Below are 22,503 nucleotides of genomic sequence, written 5' to 3'. Positions count from 1 at the left end.
AGGAGACCAGGGAACTAGAGAGAAGGAGGTCTTGTGAGGAGCGGAGTGTGCGTGCTGGGCGGTACTTGGATATTATGTCAGTGATGTAGTTCGGGGCAGTATGGTGGACAGCTTTGCACGTCAGCATTAGGATTTTGAATTTGATCTGTTGCGCAATCGGAAGCCAGTGGAGGGATTGGCAGAGGGGGGGTGGCGGAAACGTAACGGTTGGAAAGGTGAATGAGTCTGGCTGCCGTATTCAGGATCGACTGAAGCGGGGATAGCCAGCGGCGAGGCAGGCCAGTGAGGAGGGAGTTGCAGTAGTTGAGTCGTGATATGATGAGGGAGTGGATGAGCTGTTTAGTGGTTTCTGGAGTTAGGAACGCGTGTATGTTGGCGATGTTGCAGAGGTGGAGTCTGCACGAGTTTGTTAAACATTGGACTTGGGGCTGGAAGGATAGGTTGGAGTCCAGAATGACACCAAGTACTCTGGCCTGCGGGGCGGGTTTGATGGTGGCGTTGTTGGATGTGAAACTCGGTTTTGGAGAGGTTCAGTTTAAGGAAGTGGAGCGACATCCAGTCTGATATGTCGCTCAGTAGGTGTGTGATTCGGGCGGAGACCGAGGGGGTGAGGTGGGGGGTTGAGAGATAGATTTGTGTGTCGTCGGCGTAGAGGTGGTAGTTAAAGCCGTGAGAGTGTATGAGTTGGCCAAGGGAGGAGGTGTAGATGGAGAAGAGAAGGGGCCCGAGGACGGAGCCTTGAGGGACCTCAACAGAGAGGGGGAGTGAGGGGGAGGTGGTAGCATTATAGGTAACGCTGAAAGAGCGTTGTGACAGGTAGGATGAGAGCCAGGAGAGAGCAGAATCTCTGAGGCCGAGGGAGTGTAGTTTTTTGAGGAGGAGGGGGTGGTCGACTGTGTCGAAGGCCGCAGAGAGGTCAAGGAGTAGGAGCACTGAATAGTGGCCATTAGCTTTGGCGGTTAGCAGGTTGTTGGAGAGTTTGAGTAAGGAAGTTTCGGTGGAGTGTAGGGGACGGAAGCCGGACTGTAGGGGATCGAGGAGGTTGTTGTCGTTGAGGTGAGAGCATAGGCGGGTGTAGACGATGCGCTCGAGGAGTTTAGATGTAAATGGGAGAAGGGAGATGGGTCTGAGGTTGTTCGGGTCATTGGGGTCCAGGGAGGGCTTTTTAAGTATGGGGGTGATGTGTGCATGTTTCAGAGGGGAGGGGAAAGTGCCGGAGGAGAGGGAGAGATTGAAGATGTGGGTGAGGGAGCGTAGGATGGAGGGGGAGGGAGGTCGTAGGAGTTGTGAGGGGATAGGGTCGAGGGGGCAGGTGGTGAAGTCTCCAAGGATCTTGGAGACTTCCTCGATGGTAGTAAGGTCAAAGGTGCGGAGTGTTGGGGGAGCTTCAGTATGAGGAATGCAGGGTGGGGTGGAAGTGGAGGTCAGAGCAGTGGTGGGGCCGTGGGAGAGGGGTAACGGGGTTGGAGGGAGTTTGAGCAGCGACGAAGTCCCTGCGGGTTATGTCGAGGGGGAGGGGGGATGAGAGGGTAGCTGTGTGAGAGGGGATGGGTTGAGAGGGCGTGTGAGTTGCGGTGATGTCCTTGCGAATTGTGTCAATCTTGTTTTTGAAGTGATTGGCAATCTCAAAGGCAGTGAGTGAGATGCTGGGTGGAGGTGGGGGTGGCCAGAGTAGAGAGTTGAAGGTGGAGAAGAGTCGGTGAGAATTGGAGGAGAGGGCCTTGATGAGGGTCAGGAAGTAGGCTTGTTTGGATGCGTGGAGGGAGGAGGTGTAGGTGTGGAAGGCAGATTTGTAGCGGGTGAAGGCTTGTTGGTATTTGGTTTTGTGCCATAGTCGCTCCAGGGCACGACTGTCGTTTGAGGGTTTTAGTGTGATCAGTCTGCCAGGGCTGGAGCGGTCGGGGTCTGATGTTGCGTGTGGTTAAAAGCGCTAGTGAGTCAATGGCTGTTGACAGCGCGTTGTTGTAGGCGGTCATAGCCAAGTCGGGGCAGGACAGGGGGAGCATGCTGTCATGGAGTTGATCAGCTGCAGAGTGGAGGGGGGCAGGGTTAAGGTTGCGGAGGTTACGGCTGGTAGTAGTGTGACATTTGGAGGGGTAGGTGTTGGAGGACGAGGAGATAGAGAAGGTAATGAGGTTGTGGTCAGAGAGAGGGAAGGGGGTGTTAGTGAGGTTGTGGGGAGCGCAGCGGTTGAAGAAGACAAGATCAAGGATATTACCATTGGAGTGGGTGGTGGATTGTAAGCACTGTGCAAGTGCAAAGGAGGAGGTTAAGTGGAGGAGATGGGATGTGGCCGGGTTGTCGAGGTTGACAGGGATGTTGAAATCCCCAAGGATGATGGTGGGTAGCTCAGAGGAGAGGAAGAAGGGTAGCCAGGAGGAAAAGTCATCCAGGAAGCGGGATATGGATCCAGGAGGCCGGTATATCACAGCAATCTTCAGGGGGGTTGGGGAGAATAGTCTGATGCAGTGGGCCTCGAAGGAGGAGAAGGATAGAGAGGGGGGGTTTGGGAGGACTCGGAAGGTGCTCTGCGGTGACAGGAGCAGACCAACCTCACCACCTTTACGACCGTTAGGCCTGAGTGAGTAGGTCCAGGTGAGACCTCCGTAGGAGAGTGCAGCAGGGGAGGTAGAGTCAGTGGCCTGGATCCAGGTTTCATTAATCGCTAGAAGGTTGAGGGAGCGGGAAACAAAGAGGTCGTGGATGGCGGTAAGCTTGTTGCACACCGATCGGGCGTTCAGGAGTGCACATGAAAACGGGGGGGAGATTTTAGGGAGCAGGGGGACAGATACTAAGTTGCGGGGGTTGCGGCGGGACTTGGAGGCGGGAGGGTGTTGTGCAGGTGAGGGAGGTGGTGGAGGGCCAGGATTCAGGGAGATGTCCCCCGCGGTTAGGAGGAGAAGGGTGAGAAAGGTGGCATGGGAGCGGGATGTGCAGGAGCGTGAGAAACTACTAGTGGAGGTGTTCGGGTCAGTGGGAGAGTGGAGTATTAGGAGGAGGTGGTGGGTGCCGTAGAGGGGTGAAGGAAGCAGTGAGGACACAATATACAATTGTTTGGGAGGGGCAGAGGGATATAGTGAATGCATTTTGGGAACGGAGGAGAGGAAAACGAGAAGGAGGAGTGGAAGAGGCATTTTGGGGAGGTGATGAGAGCAATAGAAGGAGATGATAGCAATGAGGGGGAGATGTACAAGTTTTGGGGTGGAGCAGAGGGGTAAAAAAATGAGCTTTGGGAACAGAGGATAGTAATATGAGAAGGAGAAGAGGGGGCGTATTATATAAAGGTACACGGAGTGGGACTCAGGCATGTAGGAGATGTTTCCCAGGGTGTTTGCTTGCAGTCTGTCCAGCGTGCAGTAGAGTTTCTTGCTGTTGTTGTGTCTTCCTGCTGCTTAAGTTCGCCTGCTTTAGTTCAACTGCTGTGTTTAACTGCTTCGCACTCCTTCAACGCAGCACTCAATCAAAAGCAGCACCCCCATCAGAGATCTGTCTGCCATTGGGATACATATGAAGGACACTATATCAACACTATTATCCCATGAGGGGATACATGTGTTTTTCACCTCATTTTAGCCAGGATGCTATAAGGAGAGCAGTTTAAATGCCCTGGGTGAAGACCGCATTTTATGATAATGGAATCACCGCATGAGGAGTGTGTTAACACTGCTTGCACTTTAGACTAGAACGGTTTCTAAATGTTTGGGCATACACGATTTGGTGCATTAGTCACCATTTCATTGTGATTTTGGACTTTTACATTTTATATTTAGCCCTGGTTCACACCAGTGCGACTTCAGGTGCAACATGCATTTTACAAAATCGCACCTGAAGTCACATCTAATGTATTTCTATGGCACGGTCTTAATCCATGCGATTTGAAATGCAATTTCAAAAATTGTTCCTTCGCTACTTACCTATTTCTTTGCAACTTGCATTGACTTCTGAAGTTGCAAGCCACAGTGAAATGGAAAAAAAATCAAAAAAAAAATCACACTTATCTGTAGCTTTGAAATTGAGCTACTTCAAGTGAAGTATCGTGATTTAAAAGTCGCATTCAGTGTGAACCAGGGCTTACTGCACTTTCTGCATATTTGTTTACCTCAGGTTGCTTGCATTTTTTACTATACAGTGCATCAAGAAAGTATTTACAGTGCTTAACTTTTGCCACATTTTGTTATGTTACAGCCTTATTCCAAAATGGATTAAATTCATTTTTTTCCCTCAACATTCTACAAACGTAATGACAACATGAAAGAAGTTTGTTTTGAAATCTTTGCAATTGATTAAAATAAAAATAAAATAAAAAAAACACATGTACATAAGTATTCACAGCCTTTGCTCAATACTTTGTTGAAGCACCTTTAGCATCAATTACAGCCTCAAGTCGTTTTGTGTATGATGCTACAAGCTTCGCACACCTATTTTTGGGCAATTTTCCCATTCTTCTTTGTAGTACCTCTCAAGCTCCATCAGGTTGGATATATATTATACAGGGTTTATATAGCGCCAACAGTTTGCACAGTGCTTTACAAAATGAAGAGACACATTACAGTTACAATACAATTTGGTACAAGAGGAAACAGAGGGCCCTGCTCGTTAGAGTTTATAATCTAGGAGGAAGGATTGAGTGATACAAAAGGTAATAGCTGTGGGGGGATGAGCTCATGGAGAAAATAAATGGCGGTTTACTAGGTAGAAGCAGGATAGGCTTCTTTAAAGAGAAAGGTTTCAAGGATCGTCTAAAAGGTGGATAGATTAGGAGACAGCCGGGCAGATTGGGGTAGGGAGTTCTATAAAATAGGAAAGCTTGGGAGAAGTCCAGGAGGCAAGCATGGGAGGAGGTGACACAGGAACTAGAGAGCAGAAGGTCTTGGGAGGATCGAAGAGAGCAGTTTGGTTGATATTTTGAGACCAGGTTGGTGATGTAGCTGGGAGCACAGTTGTGGATGGCTTTGTAAGTTAGTTAGTATTTTGAATTTTATTCGTTGGTCGACTGGAAGCCAGTGGAGGGATTGGCAGAGAGGGGTAGCAGGCACTGAACAGTTGGTAAAGTGGATGAGCCTGGCAGCAGTATTCATGATGGACTGGAGGGGTAATAGCCTATGTAAAGGTAAGAAAATGAGGAGGGAGTTGCAGTAGTCGAGGCAGGAGATAACCAGGGGGTGAATTAGGAGCTTTGTGGTATCATTGGTTAAAAAGGGGCGTATTCTGTAGATGTTGCTGAGGCTGAGGCATCATGATTTGGACAGGGATTAGATATGGGCCTGAAAGGGTAGTTCAGAATCCAGGGTTACCCCTAGCACCCTGGCATGAACGGATAGGTTGATAGTGGTGCTATTGATCCTGACCGAGAAACCAGGGGAAGAGGCACGTGGGGGAGGAATTATTATGAGCTCAGTTTTGGATAGATTAAGTTTTAGGAAGTGGTGTGACATCCAGTCTGATATGTTTGTTAGTAAATCGGTGATACGTGAGGATGGGGAGTGTCGGTGCACAGCCATTTTCAGATCTCTCCAGAGATGTTCAATCGGGTTCAAGTCTGGGCCGCTCCAGGACATTCACAGAGTTGGCCCATAGCCATTCCTTTGTTATGTGGGCTGTGTGCTTGGGGTTGTTGTCCTGTTGAAAGATGAACCATTGCCCCAGTCTAAGGTCCAGAGCGCTCTGGAACAGGTTTTCATCAAGGATGTCTCTGTGCATTGCTGCATTCATCTTTCCTTCGATCCCAACTCGTCTTTCAGTTCCTGCCGCTGAAAAACATCCCCACAGCATGATGCTGCCACCACCATGCTTCAATGTAGGGATGATATTGGCCAGGTGGTGAGCGGTGCCTGGTTTCCTCCAGACATGACTGACGGGCGCGGCGTCAGACCCCAGGCCTTCTCACCAAACTCATGACCGAAGGACTAGCCAATCAAAAACTGCAATGTCACGTGCATAACAATGCCACACCCAGCTGCACCCTGCACACCGATTTTCCAGCTAATTGGACCACAATCGACGTACCGGCAGCCTGAATGCGAATGTTACTGGGTCAGGTTAATTATGCAATTAATCCTTCACACTGCCATCACCTCCTTTTTATACAGAGAAAGAGGAAACTCAGCAATACACTAGGATGATTGGTTAACCGTCAGTATCCCACTATCTCCACAGACCGGTTATACAGAGGGTTAAATACTCATAGTAGCGCTCTTCAGAGGCAGGGATTCGTAAGTTACTTTCAGGAGCTATAGAAACAGTTTAACACTTTTAGGAAGTACGATTTACTACCAAAAGGTCAAAAGGGTGCAGTAAAAATATTTACAGAAAGAAGATGTAACATTATATATATATATATATATATATATATATATATATATATATACACACACACACACATACATACATATACATATATATCAATATACAGAGCACAGCAAACCGATAACAGAAAGGAGTTTAAAGGGTTAAAGTACTTGCCAGTCAGCCTTGGTTTTAAGCAGCTTCAAGTTTCATGACCAAAAGGATGCTTTGATCTCCCACTGTTAGTTTCGATATTAAGGCAGGGAGATCTTCTTCTTCTCTCTCTCTCTGCAAGATGTTGAACGCAGGAGATTCTCACTTCTCTGACTACACACACAGCATAACAGCTTCTTTTCCTACACAAAATCAACTGGGATCTTCCTACAACAGACAAGCCAATTACCTTATTTGGCAAGAGGATTGTATGGACAGCCCCTTAGCAAGGTATGCTGAACGCATTCCTGAGGGAGGAGGGAAATCGGAGGAGGAAGACTGATTTGGGAGTTTAGGAGAAATACCAAAAATGTAGTTGTTTGGAGCAGAATGGATGACTGCGCCCATCTCTGTGTGCATGATTGTGACAATAACGCTTGGCATTCAGGCCACAGAATTCAATATTTGTTTCATCAGACCAGAGAGCTTTGTTTCTCATGGTCTGAGCGTCCCTTTTGGCAAACTCCAGGCGGGCTGCCATTTGCCTTTTACTGAGGAGTGGCTTCCATCTGGCCACTCTACCATACAGGCCTGATTGATGGAGAGCTGCAGAAATGGTTGTTCTTCTGGAAGGTTCTCCTCTCTCTACAGAGAAATGCTGGAGCTCTATCAGAGTGACCATCGGGTGCTTGGTTACCTCCCTGGCTAAAGCCCTTCTCCCTCAATTGCCTATTTTCATCAGGCAGCCCGCTCTAGGAAGTTTCCTGGCGGTTCCAAACTTCTTCCATTTATGCATGATGGAGGCCACTGTGCTCATTGGGACCTTTAATGCTGCATACATTTTTCTGTACCCTTTCCCAGATCTGTGCCTTGATACAATCCTGTCTCGGAGGTCTATGAACAATTCCTTAGACTTCATGGCTTGGTTTGTGCTCTGACATGCACTGTTAACTGTGGGACCTTATATAGACAGGTTAATGCCTTTCCTAATCATGTCCAATCAACTGAATTTCCCACAGGTGGACTCCAATCAAGCTGTGGAAACATCTCAAGGATAAATCAGTGGAAACAGGATGCACCAGAGCTCAATTTTGAGTGTCATGGCAAAGGCTGTGAATACGTATGTACGTGTGTTTTTTTTTATTTTTAATAAATTGAAAATATTTCAAAAGAAAATTCTTTCATGTTGTCATTATGGGGTATTGATTGCAGAATGTTGAGGAAAAAAATTTAATCAATTTTGGAATAAGGCTGTAACATAACAAAATGTGGCAAAAGTTAAGCACTGTGAATACTTTCTGGATGCACTGTATATAGCATGTTTACAAATTTATGATACATTTATGTTATGTATTGTACATGTACAGTATATTTATGTATTAGTAGTTCTGCACTATTTTGTTAGGTATTTTGATACAAGGTGGGGTGTTATCACTTGCATAGTCATCTGAATGTCATTTTGAATGTATTTATTATGTGGGGGGTGTGCAGGTTGATTTTGTTACTTTTGCAAGTTCATCAAACCAAGGTTAACATGGTTGACGTTTTCTACCAGTCTTAATCATCAACGCCATGGAGGTGATCACACGTGCTACCACCAACAGCTGGAAAGAATGGGGAGCACACTGCTCTGACTACTCTGTACAGGACATATACACATACTGTAGTTGTCCAGTTCCTTGTTCTTTGAATTTCCAAAATGGAATGAGGCAAAACGAAGAAATGAAATAATTTGAACCATGGATGTCGGAGTGCCACACAAGGCTACTAACAATATACCAGTGGTACTTGCATCGTCAATTAGGGAGGGTACAACGAGCTGGTCCTTACTTCAGAATTCAGGGATGAAATATTGCTAGGTGGAAAAGAATGTCATCTCATTGACTGTCTCATATCTTCCGGGTCCCATAGCCTAATCCATCATTTTTAGAATTGCAATGAGTGGTTGGTGTACAAATACCTTTAGGGGATCTTCAAGAAGTGGTGAACATCAAATGTGGACCTAAGTGCAATGCCATCCAGTCAATCATCTACTGGCATTTTTTCCAGGCATTACTGTCCCTTGGCAGGAGGTCAAGAAGTTCACTCCCACATGGGGCTTCAGCAGAGTTTAAATCTTCTCTCCAAAGCCTCTCATCCTGATGATACTTTTGAAGATTCTTCTAGCTATAGCAATTCTAACCTTTTGGCAGAATCGGCTGTGGTTTCTGCTAGCAATGCGAACAGCGACAGCTCCTTCAATTGCAGTACTATTATAGTTTTTTGATTAGGCATCCTTCATCCAAACCTGAAGCAACTTAATTCGATGGCTTGACAAATGAAAGGCAAAGAATAAGGCAGCCTTTGCAAAATCAGCCCACAAAACTCTTCTCAAACAAGAAAAGTTTCTACAAATTACACATACCATCTTTTGGTAAAGATTCCACACGTTTGCAGTAAAGGGAGAGGTTGATCCCTTATCACTTTCCTTGAACAAGGTTCCGGAATTCTTACAGGTGGTTCTAGACAGGGAGCTCAGCTTCAGTACTATCCGGGTACAAAGGTGGCTCTAGACAGGGAGCTCAGCTTCAGTACTATCCGGGTACAAGTCTCTCCACTCTCACAGGCTATTGCTGGGCAGAAACACATTTGGCAGTGCGATTCCTAAAGTCAGAAATAAAGCTAAAATCCCTACTAAAGCAACCTTCCTTAAATGAGATGTACCTCTGGGTATCCAGGCCTTAAGGCAGCAGTAATTCTACTCTGACGATACATCCTCACTGAGATTCCTTATCTTTTAAGCCTTTCTTTGGCTACAATAACATTGGCTAGCCATGTGTCAGTTACAGGCCTTTTCCGTCAAGCATCCACACTGTCAAACATTTCATGACAAAATTGGGCTATGTTCCTTCACAGGCCTTTATCTGAAAAATTTGCAACAGCTTTCCATTTTAAATTGAGACAATCCTACCTGCTGTCATCCTGGGGGTTGATTCTACAGATTATAGTGAATGGGCAAAGTTGGATTACTAAATGTCATGTCTACTTGCCTCCAAAGAACAGAAGTCTTCAGTCTCGAAGAATCTCTTCATTTTTCCAGAATGTCCTGAAAAAGAATCAAGCAGCCTCAGCAAGGGTCATATCAATATGAATAGAACAGACTATCAAAAAAGCATACACATTTTTCATTCTTCCTCCTCTGGAGGAGATACCTGCACACTCCACTTAAGCAACATTTTTGTGGGCAAGTTTTATCAAGGTTCGGGCGGACAGTCTTGTAAAGCTTCAAACCCCTGGGAGGTTGCCCAAAATGCCATTACCCCTTGAATTCAACTAAAGGATGAGGGGGATGAAGACCTTCAATGGGAAACGAAGAAAAAAAAAAATTTAAATTCAGAGATCCAGAAACAAGAAAAAGTACAACATGGAAGTAGTCTGGACATGAGACTATCTATGCTGTCAAATGTAAAAAGGCAGACACTGAACATCGATGGGTAGAGTACTGAATTTTCTCTAGAAAAGAGGGTATTGCACAATCAAGTGTAGAGGGAGTTCACTTAAAGGACTAACTCATTTGGAGATTTCCTCAAGACTGGGGGGGGGGGGAGAGATGTCTATTCCATAGAACCAAACTGAAGAGTAAAGCTGGGTATACTTTAGTAGATTTTAGTTCGACATTCGTTCTACAAATGTTAATTCGCTTTCCTAATTATTAGTGTGGTCAAAGAGACACTCATTTTTAACTGCAGTTGCCAGAAAATTTGCAGCAGGATGGAAATTTTTTCTCAAATGTAGGAATTTCTAACAGTTTCTGTGGTTTTTTGTTTGGTAAAGTCCATGCATTCCAAAATGGAAATGTTAAAAACAAATGAAATCTTGAACTACTTCGCAATGGCATTTCAATGTACTTTTCAGAAACATTTGTTCACAATCAATTTTCATACAAATTTTCGTTTGAAATTCTAATAGTGTTTACCTAGCTTTGGAAGTAGAATATATCCAGGTAGAAAAAACATTTTTAAGACGAAACAATAAAGGAAAAAAAGAGGAATTTTGACTTGCCTGTAAATTTCATATCTTACAGTATTCTGTGTTATAGGCTCATATCTTCAGGTGACTGGATACAGACAATGTTTGAGGGCATACTTCCTAGGCAACTTTCCCTATAACCCTACTCCACTTTGTAAGTCCTCTTTTTTTTTTTTTTAGAAAGCAATACAGAGTAACCAAAGAATGGAAGGTGTCCTGTGCTGTATTCAAAGATATGGAACTTAGAGACAAGTCAAACTTCCTCTTATCTTATTCAGAAAAAAACAGGATGCAGGTAAAGTATTCATAGTCCCTGGAACATTCCTAAGCAAGAAACAAAAAGGGTGGGCTAAAAACAAAGCAAACATAATTGTGCCAACAGTTGAGAAAGCATGAACAGAGGACCATGTGGTGGCCTTACACAGTTGGGCTACGGTGGCTTGGTGAAAAAATGCCCATGAAATGCCTATCATCTGGTGCAATGGGCACATAAAAGCGCAGGAGGAGATCTGTCTTGGAAGTATAAACTCTAGTGATCAGTTTTCTTATTTATCTCACAATGGTGGATTTTGAAGCAGTGTTTTCTTTCTGAGGTCCTGAGGACAGGACAAATAGTGAATCTATCTCCTATTGAAGCTTTGAGGTACAGAAAGACTCTAAACCACCTCCTGCGCTGCTATAAATTTAGAATAAAACACTCTACCCTATGGCAAGCCAGCACCCCTAGGGGATTCACACATTAACACAGCCCGTGCTAGAAAAAGCCAGACTACCACTGGAAGTGAACCACTTGCCGTCCGCCTGCCGTTTATAAATGGCAGGACGGTGGCACTCCAGGGGCGGGTTGCCGTTCATAAACGACACCTGCCATTTCTAGCTGGGAGCGCGCAGCACCGTAATCCGGTGCCCGCCGTGTCCTCTGGACACAGTGAAACACCAATCGGACGGGACCTCTGTACGAGGTCCCGATCATGTGATCACTCATTGGCCAATCAGTGGTCACATGCAAAGTAGTAAGCAAGATGTCACTTGTGACATCATTGCTTACTACGTGTGAAATCTGTGAATGATCACAGAGATCACATGGTACAAGGATATTCACAACAGCCTTGTACCATGTGACAAGCTGTGACCAATCACAGCTCACTCAGTAGTTCTCAATGGCTGAAAGAATGCAGACAGAAAGAGAAATTATCCTATATGGGTGTAAAAGCAATCACTGTAAGAAAAAAAAAAAATCATCACCCCCACAAGTAGTACAGTGTCACCATGGTGACACTGTACTGCTATGGTGACAGTACGTTTAAAAAAAATAAATAAAAAAAATGTAAAAAAAAGGTTTAAAAATTATAATTTTTGGTTATAAACTAATTTGTTTTTTTTTTTTTTACTAAAAAGATAACGGAATACATTTTGGCCAAGATTTATGATGAAAGATTATTTGCAAAATTTTATATAAAAAACATTTTTGAAAATTTTGGGACTTTATTTACATAGCAAAAAAAATAAAAATCCCAGCAGTGAATAAATACCACCAAAATAAAGCTTTATCTGTCTCAAAAAAATGGTAAACAATTCATATGGGTACAGTGTTGTATGACCGCGCAATTGTCATTCAAAGTGTGATAGTGCTGAAAGCTGAAAATTGCCCTGGACAGGAAGGGGGTAAAAATGTCCGGACAGGAAGTGGTTAAAAAACCTAACACTAATTACTCTTAAACATATTCCCTCCCCCTTCCTCCTACCAATCCTGCATAAAGGGGGGGAAAAAAAAAAAAAAAAAAAAGAAGGTTCGGTCACGTGATCCCACAACTTTAGCTCCTGTGTACACCAGAAACACCAGCTGTTGCACATTTTATTTTTTACACAGGTTATGCAAGATAGGTAGGAGTAGGGGAAAACGAACATTTTTATGAACAATGGGAATTTTGTTACGCATCATAAAATCCCTTTCTCTGAGTTCACTGATGAACACAGCTCTTCATTTTATAGTGTCATCCACAGCAGTAGGAAACTAGGGAGAAAAAGAACACAGTCTATAGGCAGTCCTAGCTGGTATAAACCCCCTCTCTGCTATAGGCAAGCCGGGTAGTCACAAAGCAGGTATCAAAAAGGTATAAACTGCAAAAATTAGGGGTGGGTACTGTGTCCGTCAATGAACTCAGAGATAGGGACTTTAAGGTGAGTAACAAAAGTCCCAATTTATCTTATGGTAATTGACAGACACAGTTCTTCTCATTCTTCTCATTCTTGACCATAGGGACGTCCCAAAGCAGCGTCCCAAGAAGGGACGGGCAAACCATAAACAAGGTATCTTCAACAGCAGCCTGCAAAAAGTTGAGGCCAAAACAAGCATCCCAATTCTAAAATGGTTTTAAAAGTGTGCATAGACAACAAGCCTCCTTGCAAACCTGATAAAACAGACACCTGAGGTCAGGACACCCAGCAGGCACTAATCCCCCTGGTGGAGTGTGCCGCAACGGGGAAGGGAGGAACCTGAAATTTAATGACATATTCCAAAACAATTGTCTGTCAAATCCAATGGCAGATGAAGCAGAGGGGGCCGCCAGGCCTTTTTTTGGACTGTCCATGAGCACAGAAAGAGAATCCGACATCCGGAAGGAGGCTGTAGCACACAGCCACACACAAACCATCCAGATCACATTCAAGGAGTGCAACGCAACCTCCTTAGGATGCGATAATGGTGGACACAGGGAAGGCAGGACAATGTCCTCATTCAGGTGAAAATCCAACACCACCTTCGGAGGAAAGGAAGGACATGGACTGTGAACCACCCTATCTTTGTGCAAGACCAGAGCGGGAGACTCATAGGATAAGGCTGCTAGTTCTGACACCTGTCACGCAGAAGTGATGGCGACTAAGAAGGCAACCGTTGAAAAAAAAAGAAATAACCAAAATACTTCCAAAAAGAGGCTTCTAGAAGACCGAAAGAACCAAGTTCAGGTCCCATGTTGGCAGCAAGGGAACACACAGGAGGCGCCACATGACGAATCCCTTGGATGAATGTGCACATCAAGGAATGTGTGGCCAAAGGATGTCGAAAAAAGACAGCAAAGACAAACTTGTCTTTAATGGTACTCAAGGTAAGCTGTTGTGCAACGCCCCGTTGGAGACCAAAATCTGAGCCACCAAAAATTAACATGGATGGACACCCAGCTTGTCCACCAAGAAAAATACTGTGGCCTACTTTGAGTCAGGACTCAGGCCCAGATACTCAAGTCCCCTGGTCAGGGCAGAATTCTTGAGGTTCAGGAGCTATCTGAAGTCCTGCAGGGAGAACATTGTGATCTCCATATTATTATTATACAGGATTTATATAGCGCCAACAGTTTGCTCAGCGCTTTTAAATATAATGGGAGACAATACAGCAACAATACAGTAGAATACAAGAGGGTTGGGAGGGCCCTGCTCCTTGGCATTTACAATCTAAGAGGGAGGGGCTAGTGGTACAAAAGGCAATAACTGTGGGGAATGGACTGTTAGGAGGAATAGAAGATTTCATTATTAGCTGAGGGCAGGATAGGCTTCCCTGAAAAGATACGTTTTTAACTAAAAGTGAGCAGAGTAGGCGATAGTCTGATAAAATGGGGTAGAGAGTTCCAGAGGATGGGGGAAGCTCTGGAGAAGTCCTGGAGACGAGAATGGGAGGAGGAGATAAGGGAGCTAAAGAACAGGAGGTTGTTCGAGGAGTGGAGAGTATCGTTTGGGTGATATTTGGAGACAAGATTGGTGATGTAATTTTGGGCAGAGCTATAAATGGCTTTATATGTTATTGTTAATGTTTTGAATTTTATCCGTTGGGCAATGGGAAGCCAGTGGAGGGATTGGCAGAGAGGGGTGGCATATATGGAATGGTTAGTAAGGTGGATAAGTCTGGCAGCAGCATTCATGATAGACTGAAGAGGGGATAGCCTGCGATGAGGTAGGCCAATGAGGAGGGAGTTACAATAGTCAAGGCGAGAAATAACCAGGGAGTAAATAAGTTGCTAAGTAGTGTCAGACGTTAAGAACGGGCGTATCTTGGAGATGTTGCAGAGGAGAAGTCTACACGATTTTGACAGCGATTGGATTTGGGGCTGAAAGGACAGATGGGAGTCTAGGATTACACCTAGCACCCTGGCATGAGGGAAGGGACTGATGGTTGTGTTATTGATCTTGATGGATAAGTCAGGGGAGGGGGCACGGGCTGGAGGGAATATGAAGAGCTCAGTTTTGGAAAGATTGAGTTTGAGGAAGTGGAGTGACATCTATACCGATATATCACTTAGTAGGTTAGTAATGCGAGAGGAGACTGAAGGGGCGAGGTGAGGAGTAGAAAGATAAATTTGTGTGTCATCAGCATAGAGGTGGTACTTATATCCATGGGAGTTTATCAAGTGACCAAGGGAGGAGGTGTAGACGGAGGAGAGAAGGGGTCCAAGGACAGAACCTTGAGGGACACCTACAGAAAGAGGGAGTGGAGAGGAGGAGACAGAGTTATAGGTAACGCTGAAGGAGGGCTGCGATAGGTAGGAGGAAAACCAGGAGAGAGCAGAGTCTCGGAGGCCAAGAGAGTGGAGTTTTTTGAGGAGGAGGGGATGGTCAACAGTATCAAAAGCCGCAGAGAGGTCAAATAGTAAGAGTACGGAGTAGTGGCCATTGGTTTTAGCAGTTAGTAGATCATTGGTGAGTTTTAGTAGGGCAGTTTCAGTGGAGTGTAGTGAGAGAAAGCCAGATTGTAAAGGGTCAAGAAGGTTGTTGTCAGTGAGGTAGGAGCTCAGTCGATTGTAGACTAAGCATTCTAAGAGTTTAACCTCTTAGAATGCTTAATAGCTCATAGTGGAGTAGTTTAAAATTGGCGTTTATTAATCCACGTGGTAAATAACTCAAATGTAGATAAAAGCAAGTAAAAACAATTACTGACCAATGTGCAATAGACGTCACGGCGTGCAGGCCCCTTTAACACGTTTCGTGCGATAGCACTTCATCAGAGGGGCCATGACTCCTTGGTGAGCATTACATCCGTTCCAGAGCCCAAGCATCAGGAGTCTGTGACACGATACCACCCTAAGGATGACGCACGCCCTGGTGTAGACTGCCCAGTACCCTGTCCATTTCCTAGAGGGAGACAACGGTTTGGCTGCGCTACACCCAGAGGAAGGAGAGTCCGCTAAGACGGCCCAGCTCATTCATCCCATCCCATGAGGGGGACCTCTGGTTTATGTATCACATGTGTATTGAAAATATGCATCTGGTGAGTGCGCATTTTCACTATTTGTCACCAGACCACTGGATCGGGAAGTCACTAGCAACGCCTGTATAGATCACTCATCACGAACTGTCACTATTTTGATTTATTTATTCTGATCACTTTTAATATTTTCTTATTGTGTTACTTTTATTATTCATCTGATTTGGGGAACATACGGAGTATAACATATTTTATTGGAGTATATACTTTTTAGCGCTGCACTTCTTAAACATATATTTATGAGGTTTATTTTTTGGTTGCCTTGTGTGCTATAGCTGCTATCATTTGAAGCGCTCACTGATTGCATCTATCTTTATAAACATAGAGCAGGCGACTAATTCTGCCCAGCAGTCTGCAGGATCTTTACAGGAGGAAGACTCCTCCACCGGTATCATGACTGCTTTTTTTTCAGCCTCCAAATAGGGGGATCCATCACAGAAGTCCACTTCTTCAGAGGGCTTTCTCAAAGGGGTAATGTACTGCTAAGCACTTCAGAACCACAAAAGGGATGCTTCGGCTGTTCCCAATCTTTGTAAATAAACTTATCAAAGTATGCAGGATAAGAAAAAAACCTTAAATAGACCTAGCCAGCTTGTGCGTAGCAAAAGGGGACAGGCATGTCATTGGCCACCCCAGTCCTCAATTATAAGCGGCGCTTGCACAGAGCAGCACAGTCACCAGCGCTCTATCCTGTGTGATTACTATTGCAGAGGACTCTACCTTGCTGTCCAAGGAATCAGGGGAGGCATCTTTAGGGCATGAAGAAAATATAGAGCCAGTGGTTGCAGAGCCCAAAGTAGTCTCAGAAACTTCGAAGATACAGGTGACGGCGAGGGGCTCGTTCTGCTCACCTTAAGAACGAAAGCTATCACCACTCAGGAGTTGAATGACTCCAGGTTAGCCAACAGCACGTCTAGGGAGACAGAAGACCTTAAGAAACACACCACCTCCATATGGGGATCAGGAAGGAACACGTGCACCTATGACTCCCTACGGCCCACACACTTCGGCAAGGCACAGCCAAAAATCAGTACCCTGGAGAGGACTCACTGCCACCCAACCACCAGGGGAGCGCTGTGGGTGCCAACATGAATGCAACCTGTGAATGTGGTCAGTGAGCAAGCTGTGGATGCTATTGTGCCAACTATGCCTCAGAAAGTGAGCCTTCCTGTCATGGGGAAAGTCTCTATATCCAAGAAAAGGAAATGTGGCCACCACAGGGCTACAAGAAAATGACCTCCATGCACATCATCAACCAGCTCCCACACAAGTCCAAGGGGATCATTGACATGATGGCCGCTGCCACATAAAATGGGTGCCATGCACTTCCCCAGCCAGCTCCCATTCAAGCCAATGGGAAAGTCCACTGCAAAATGGCCACCCTTCCCATCCACCCCAATATGGCCGCCAGATCATGAGCTACAGTAAAGCACATGGCACTTGCAATGCGGCCTCCCAGACTCCAGAAGGGACCGCCACCATGCAGTACCTGCAGGGACTACTAGTAAGGCTCCCCTCCCACCCATGGATGGCAGGACAAATGAGCACAAGCTCCAGGGACTGGAAGGTAGGAGAAGAGGGAGCCCAAGCAGCGGGGACAGGCGGAAATAGCAGAGGCCTGGGGGGAGTACCCATACCCCACACAGTGCCCAAGGAGGGAAGGGAGGGAGCATCTACTTACTGACCCAGTGAAGGGTGCAATAAAGGCTCCCATGATAGATTTTCCTCTCCAGCAAAGCGGCGGGCTGTTGGCCAGTGTAACACTGTGGCACGGACTCCGACGCCTGGTCATTTGTCCCCACAAGATATTTAACTTGCTGGCTGCCCCAGTTAAGGATGAGGCTGTCACAGCCAACCCAATGTGCAACTAATGGTCTGCGTGCGCTCATTGGCCAGACTGGGGTGAGCATTGGATCTACACTCTGCACAATTATTAGGCAAGTTGTATTTTTGAGGATTAATTTAATTATTGAACATCTATAGTGCTCTCAGTCAATCCAAAATATTAATAAACCTCAAACCTGAATATTTAAGAAAGTAAAAGTGAGGTTTTGGCTTTCTTTGGAGAATATCTGTGTGCACAATTATTGGGCAACTATTAGTCCTCATGCACACTGGACGTTTTGATAAAGCTGGTAATGTTAGCAGTGTAAAGTCATGTTAAAAATGTGAGTTTTCAGCTTTTTTTTTAGCGTTTTTGCATTAGCGTTTAGCAGCGTTTTTAGCTGTTTTTGAACAAAAGTAAAAAATTTTTGGCCCAAAAAACATCCAAAATGCTGGTTTGCGGTGTTTTATCGCATTTTGCAGCTTTAGACCATTTTTAAAGCTAAAAAACTCCTCTAGCAACCCACTAATCCTGGGTTTATTTCCAGCCCAAAAAATGTTGATTACAGTTGTGACAGTATGAACGGCAAAGTGATGGATGGAAGATATGTGTCACCTCGTATGAGGTCATACTGTGAGGTGTAAGGTGGAGTCCACTCCGGGTTTTCGGGGCCACAATGGCAGAGGTGGTTCCGAACCAGAGTTTGAACTCCACTAATGACCACCAACAGGTGATACAAAAAGGGCAGGGCTGGAGCAAGGAGTCGCTCGTGGCCTGGGACTCAGAGAGGTATTCTGAGAGAGCTGTGTGTGCGTACTATACCTACAAGAAAAGGTTTGCTGTTGTTTTGTTTTGGTGACAGGGAGAAGCCCTTCACCTATGAGAGAGGAATCATCTTCTGTTTAGTTAGTGCCTGGATGGCAAGGGTTTATTTTGATGTTTTGTTTATTTTGATATTTCTTGCAAACCTTTTTAATAAAACTGACAACCAGTCAGATTTTGACGAAAGCCTGCTGTGCGGTCTACCTTTGTCCCAGGGAAGGAGATCCCCCCACTTGAGCTAATCCCACACAGTCTATGTGTGCATGGACACATAGGATAACATGCTGGGGGGGGGTTTACTAGCTGTAGAAAAAAACATCAAAAGTCAAAAACAGCAGCTGTAAAAACGTCAAGTGTGCATGAAGAAGTCTGCAGAATTATTATGCAACTAAATGAAAATTTTCCCATCTCACTTGTTTATTTTCAAAATGTTAAAGTGACAAAAAGAAACAACTCAAAATTTACAAATAAACAATTCTGATATTTAAAAAACAAAAAAAACAATATAGCCACCCTTCTTTTCAATAACAGTCATAAGCCTTCCATTCATGGATTCTGTCAGTTTCTTGATCGGTTGACGATCAGCTTTTTTGCAGCAGCAACCACAGCCTCCCAGACACTGTTCAGAGAGGTGTACTGTTTTCCTTCACCATAAAGCACCCATTTCAGAAGGGCCCACAAGTTCTCAATAGGGTTTAAGTCAGGTGGGGAAGGGGGCCATGACATTATTCTTTCATCTTTAAGGGCTTTACTGGCCAGTCATGCAGTGGAGTACTTCAATGCATGCGCTATGAAGTGGAGTACTTCAATGCATGCGGTGAAGTATTGTTCTTCTTGAAAAATGCACACTTTTGACTGCACCACTGCATGAAGAAACTGTCTTTTAAAAACTGGCAGTAGGTTTGGGAGATGATTTGGGTTGAGTTCATCTTCAACCCAAAAATTTCCAACTAGCTCATCTTTAATAATACCAGCCCATACCATTATCCCACCTCCACCTTGCTGGCGTCTGAGTCGAAGTTGTGACTCTGCTGACTATTTGCACCAAAACGTTTCATGGTTCTGTGATCACACCGCAATATCTTAGCAATTTCAAGAATGCTGCATCCCTCTGAAAGATTTTTTTTACAATTTTTGACTTTTCAGAGTCACTTAAATCTCTTCTTTGGCCCATTTTGCCTGAGGAAAAGAAGCTTCCTAATAATAATGCACACCTTGATATAGGGTGATCTCCTTAGGCTTCACCCTCCCTCATTACACAAATACACATCACCTGATATGCTTAAATCCAATAAGAATTCAAGTTTATACAGTTTGGAGTTGGACAATATGCATAAAAATGTTCATTTGGTCAAAATACTCACTTGCCTAATAATTATGTACACAGTGTAGATTATCCAGGTTGTTGCCCAGCCCAGCTGTTGATTGAACGTTTCTGCACGGGAAAAAAGGACAAAAAGGAGAAAAAAACAAACCTATGGAACCACAGGACCCAGCAGTGAACTAGGACCTTACACCAGAAACACTAGGCAGAAATAACTAGCTTGCCTTTAGCAGAAAGGGGGTTTATACCAGCTAGGACTGCCCATAGGTGGTGCTGTGTTCTTCATCTGCTTAGTGTACTACTCCTGCCCTATAAACCCTATGATTGAGAATCAGAAAAGCTGTGTCCATATTTCTTCAACCGTAATCCCTACTTTCACAGTACGTGTGTGTGTATATACAAATATAAGTTATTTTAGAAATACATAAACAATGCTGAAAATACAAATATCAGTACTATACTGTTTTTATGTTCATTCTACTAAAATAAATTACAAACAAAACACACAAAGTATAAAATGTTTCTGTACTTTTTGAGCCAAATACACATAGAAATATAGGATATTTTGTACACTGGTGTGGAGAAAATTAAGAAAAAGCAAATGAACCTGACACCTGGCAGCAGGTTCCAAATAAAAAGCTACTGGCTGAAGCCTGAGCAATGAAACTGAAAGAAAGAAACTTCTGACAGACAGACAATAGAACAACCCACAATAACACAATAATAACACCAAAAGTGATAAAAGTGGGCTTATACCTGAGCATCTAAACAGAATATTTATGGCTACGCGATTTTGCTCACATGGGGAAGACTCATTCCCTATGAGATATTACAGCTGTACTAGCTGAAGACTGGGGTATTTGTCTCACCAACAAATCTCTGAACTTTGAAGTGGGCACCCAGAATGAGAACCAGCAGGTTTGGGTATGCTTCTGTTAGCTGTATGACCAGAGATGCCTTTCCTACAAAAGCGAATGAAGCGTTTAAATGTATCTTCTACTTTCCATGCACATAGCAACAGTGCCCTATGCATATGAATAGACAATACTGCCATATGAGACATTAACTTAGATACCTTGAGGAGGCCATCATAACAGAAGTGGGGGGTTTCAGAAGTTGCTTAACAAGTTGCAAAACTATAGGGCCTTGTTCTTTGATAGAGGAGTTGCTCTTAGGCTCCATGCACAAGTGTTTTTTATAGGCTTCAAAAAAAATGGTGGATGAAAAAAGCTGATAATAGTGTTTTTGTGCCAGTTTGTAGTAGTGATTTACAGTACATGAAGAAAAATAAAAAGCTGAAAAAAAAAAAAAAAAAAAAAAAAAAAGGAGTTTTTCGTGTCGTTTAGAAGCATTTAGGACCATTCTAGGAGCAGGAAAAAAAATGCTAATAGTTTCTAGGAGCTTAAAAAAATACTAGTGTGTGTGGAGCCTTAAAGTGATTGAGTTTTTTTTCTTTTCAAATAACATGTTATACTTGCCTGCTCTGTGCATTGTTTTTGCAGAGAGCAGCCCTGATCCTCCTTTTTTTGTGTCTCGTGGCACTCCTGGCCTCCCTCCTTCAAGTGCCCCACAACAAGCAGCTTGCTATGGGGGAACTTGGGCACAGAATACATGAAGTTAAAAAAAAACAAACAAAAAAAAAAAATAAAAAAAAAAAAAAACTTTCAGCCTTTAAAACCACTTTTTTTGCCACTAAAACTTTTCCTAAAGGTCTGCAAGGTATATATTAAAAAAAAAAAAAAAATTATATTATATATATATATATATATATATATATATACACATACATACACACATACATATACACACACACACACACACACATATATATATATATATATATATATATATATATATATATATATATATATATATAAAGATACACATATATACACACACATACACTGGATTGCCAAAAGTATTAGGACACCCCTCCAAAAAATTGGATTTGGGTGTATTCCAATCACCTCCAGGGCCACAGTTGTATAAAATCAAGCACCTAGGCAAGCAGGTTGCTTCTACAAATGTTTGTGAAAAAATGGGTCACTCTCAGGAGCTCAGTGAATTCAAGCGTGGTACTGTGATAGGTTGCCACCTGTGCACTGTCCATCTGCAAAATTTACAAAAACAGTTGTATAAAATCAAGCACCTAGGCAAGCAGGTTGCTTCTACAAATGTTTGTGAAAAAATGGGTCACTCTCAGGAGCTCAGTGAATTCAAGCGTGGTACTGTGATAGGTTGCCACCTGTGCACTGTCCATCTGCAAAATTTACTTGCTACTAAATAGTCCACGCCCAACTGTTAGTGGTATTATAACAAAGTGGAAGCAACTGGGAACAACAGCAACTCAGCCATAAAGTGGTAGGCCACGTCAACTGACAGAGTAAGGTCAACGCATGCTGAAGTGCACAGTGCGTAGAAGTCACCAACTGTCTGCAGAGTCAATAGCTAAAGACCTCCAAACAGACTAGCACAACAACAGTGCATAGAGAGCTTCATGGAATGGGTTTCCATGGCTGAGAAGCTGCATCCAAGCCTTATACCACCAAGTGCAATGCAAAGCGTCGGATGCAGTGGTGTAAAGCATGCCGCCACTGGACTCTACTGCAGTGGAGAAGTGTTCTTTGGAGTGACGAATCACGCTTCTCTGTCCGGCAATCCGATGGATGTGTTTGGCGGTTGCCAGGAAAACGGTACTTGCCTGATTGCATTGTGCCAAGTGTAAAGTTTGGTGGAGGGGGGTTTATGGTGTGGGACTGCATTTCAGGGGTGGGGCTTGGCCCTTAGTTCCAGTGAAGGGAACTCTTAAGGCGTCAGCATACCAGGATGTCTTGG

General features: G+C 44.1%; 1 protein-coding gene across 3 annotated transcripts in view; it reads right to left on the bottom strand.

Annotated features, from left to right (window-relative positions):
• LOC149452032 (uncharacterized) overlaps positions 1-22,503 on the bottom strand; it is a 206,678-nt gene that overhangs the window by 162,555 nt on the left and 21,620 nt on the right. For 2 of the 3 annotated variants that reach the window (XM_089689857.1, XM_089689858.1), the window contains exon 2: positions 9,468-9,523. In XM_089689857.1, coding sequence (XP_089545983.1) covers positions 9,468-9,523 — 56 coding nt within the window. Of the gene's footprint in view, positions 1-9,467; positions 9,524-19,708; positions 19,780-22,503 lie in introns of all 3 variants that reach the window. The other variant, XM_089689859.1, reaches the window with a different exon arrangement.

The sequence above is a fragment of the Staurois parvus genome, unplaced genomic scaffold, assembly GCF_062004578.1.
Source record: "Staurois parvus isolate SC_StPar_1 unplaced genomic scaffold, SC_StPar_1.0 ptg000501l, whole genome shotgun sequence".
NCBI lineage: Eukaryota > Metazoa > Chordata > Amphibia > Anura > Ranidae > Staurois > Staurois parvus.
The sequence above is the reverse complement of the archived record's forward strand: the minus strand, read 5'-3'. Positions and strand labels throughout refer to the sequence as shown.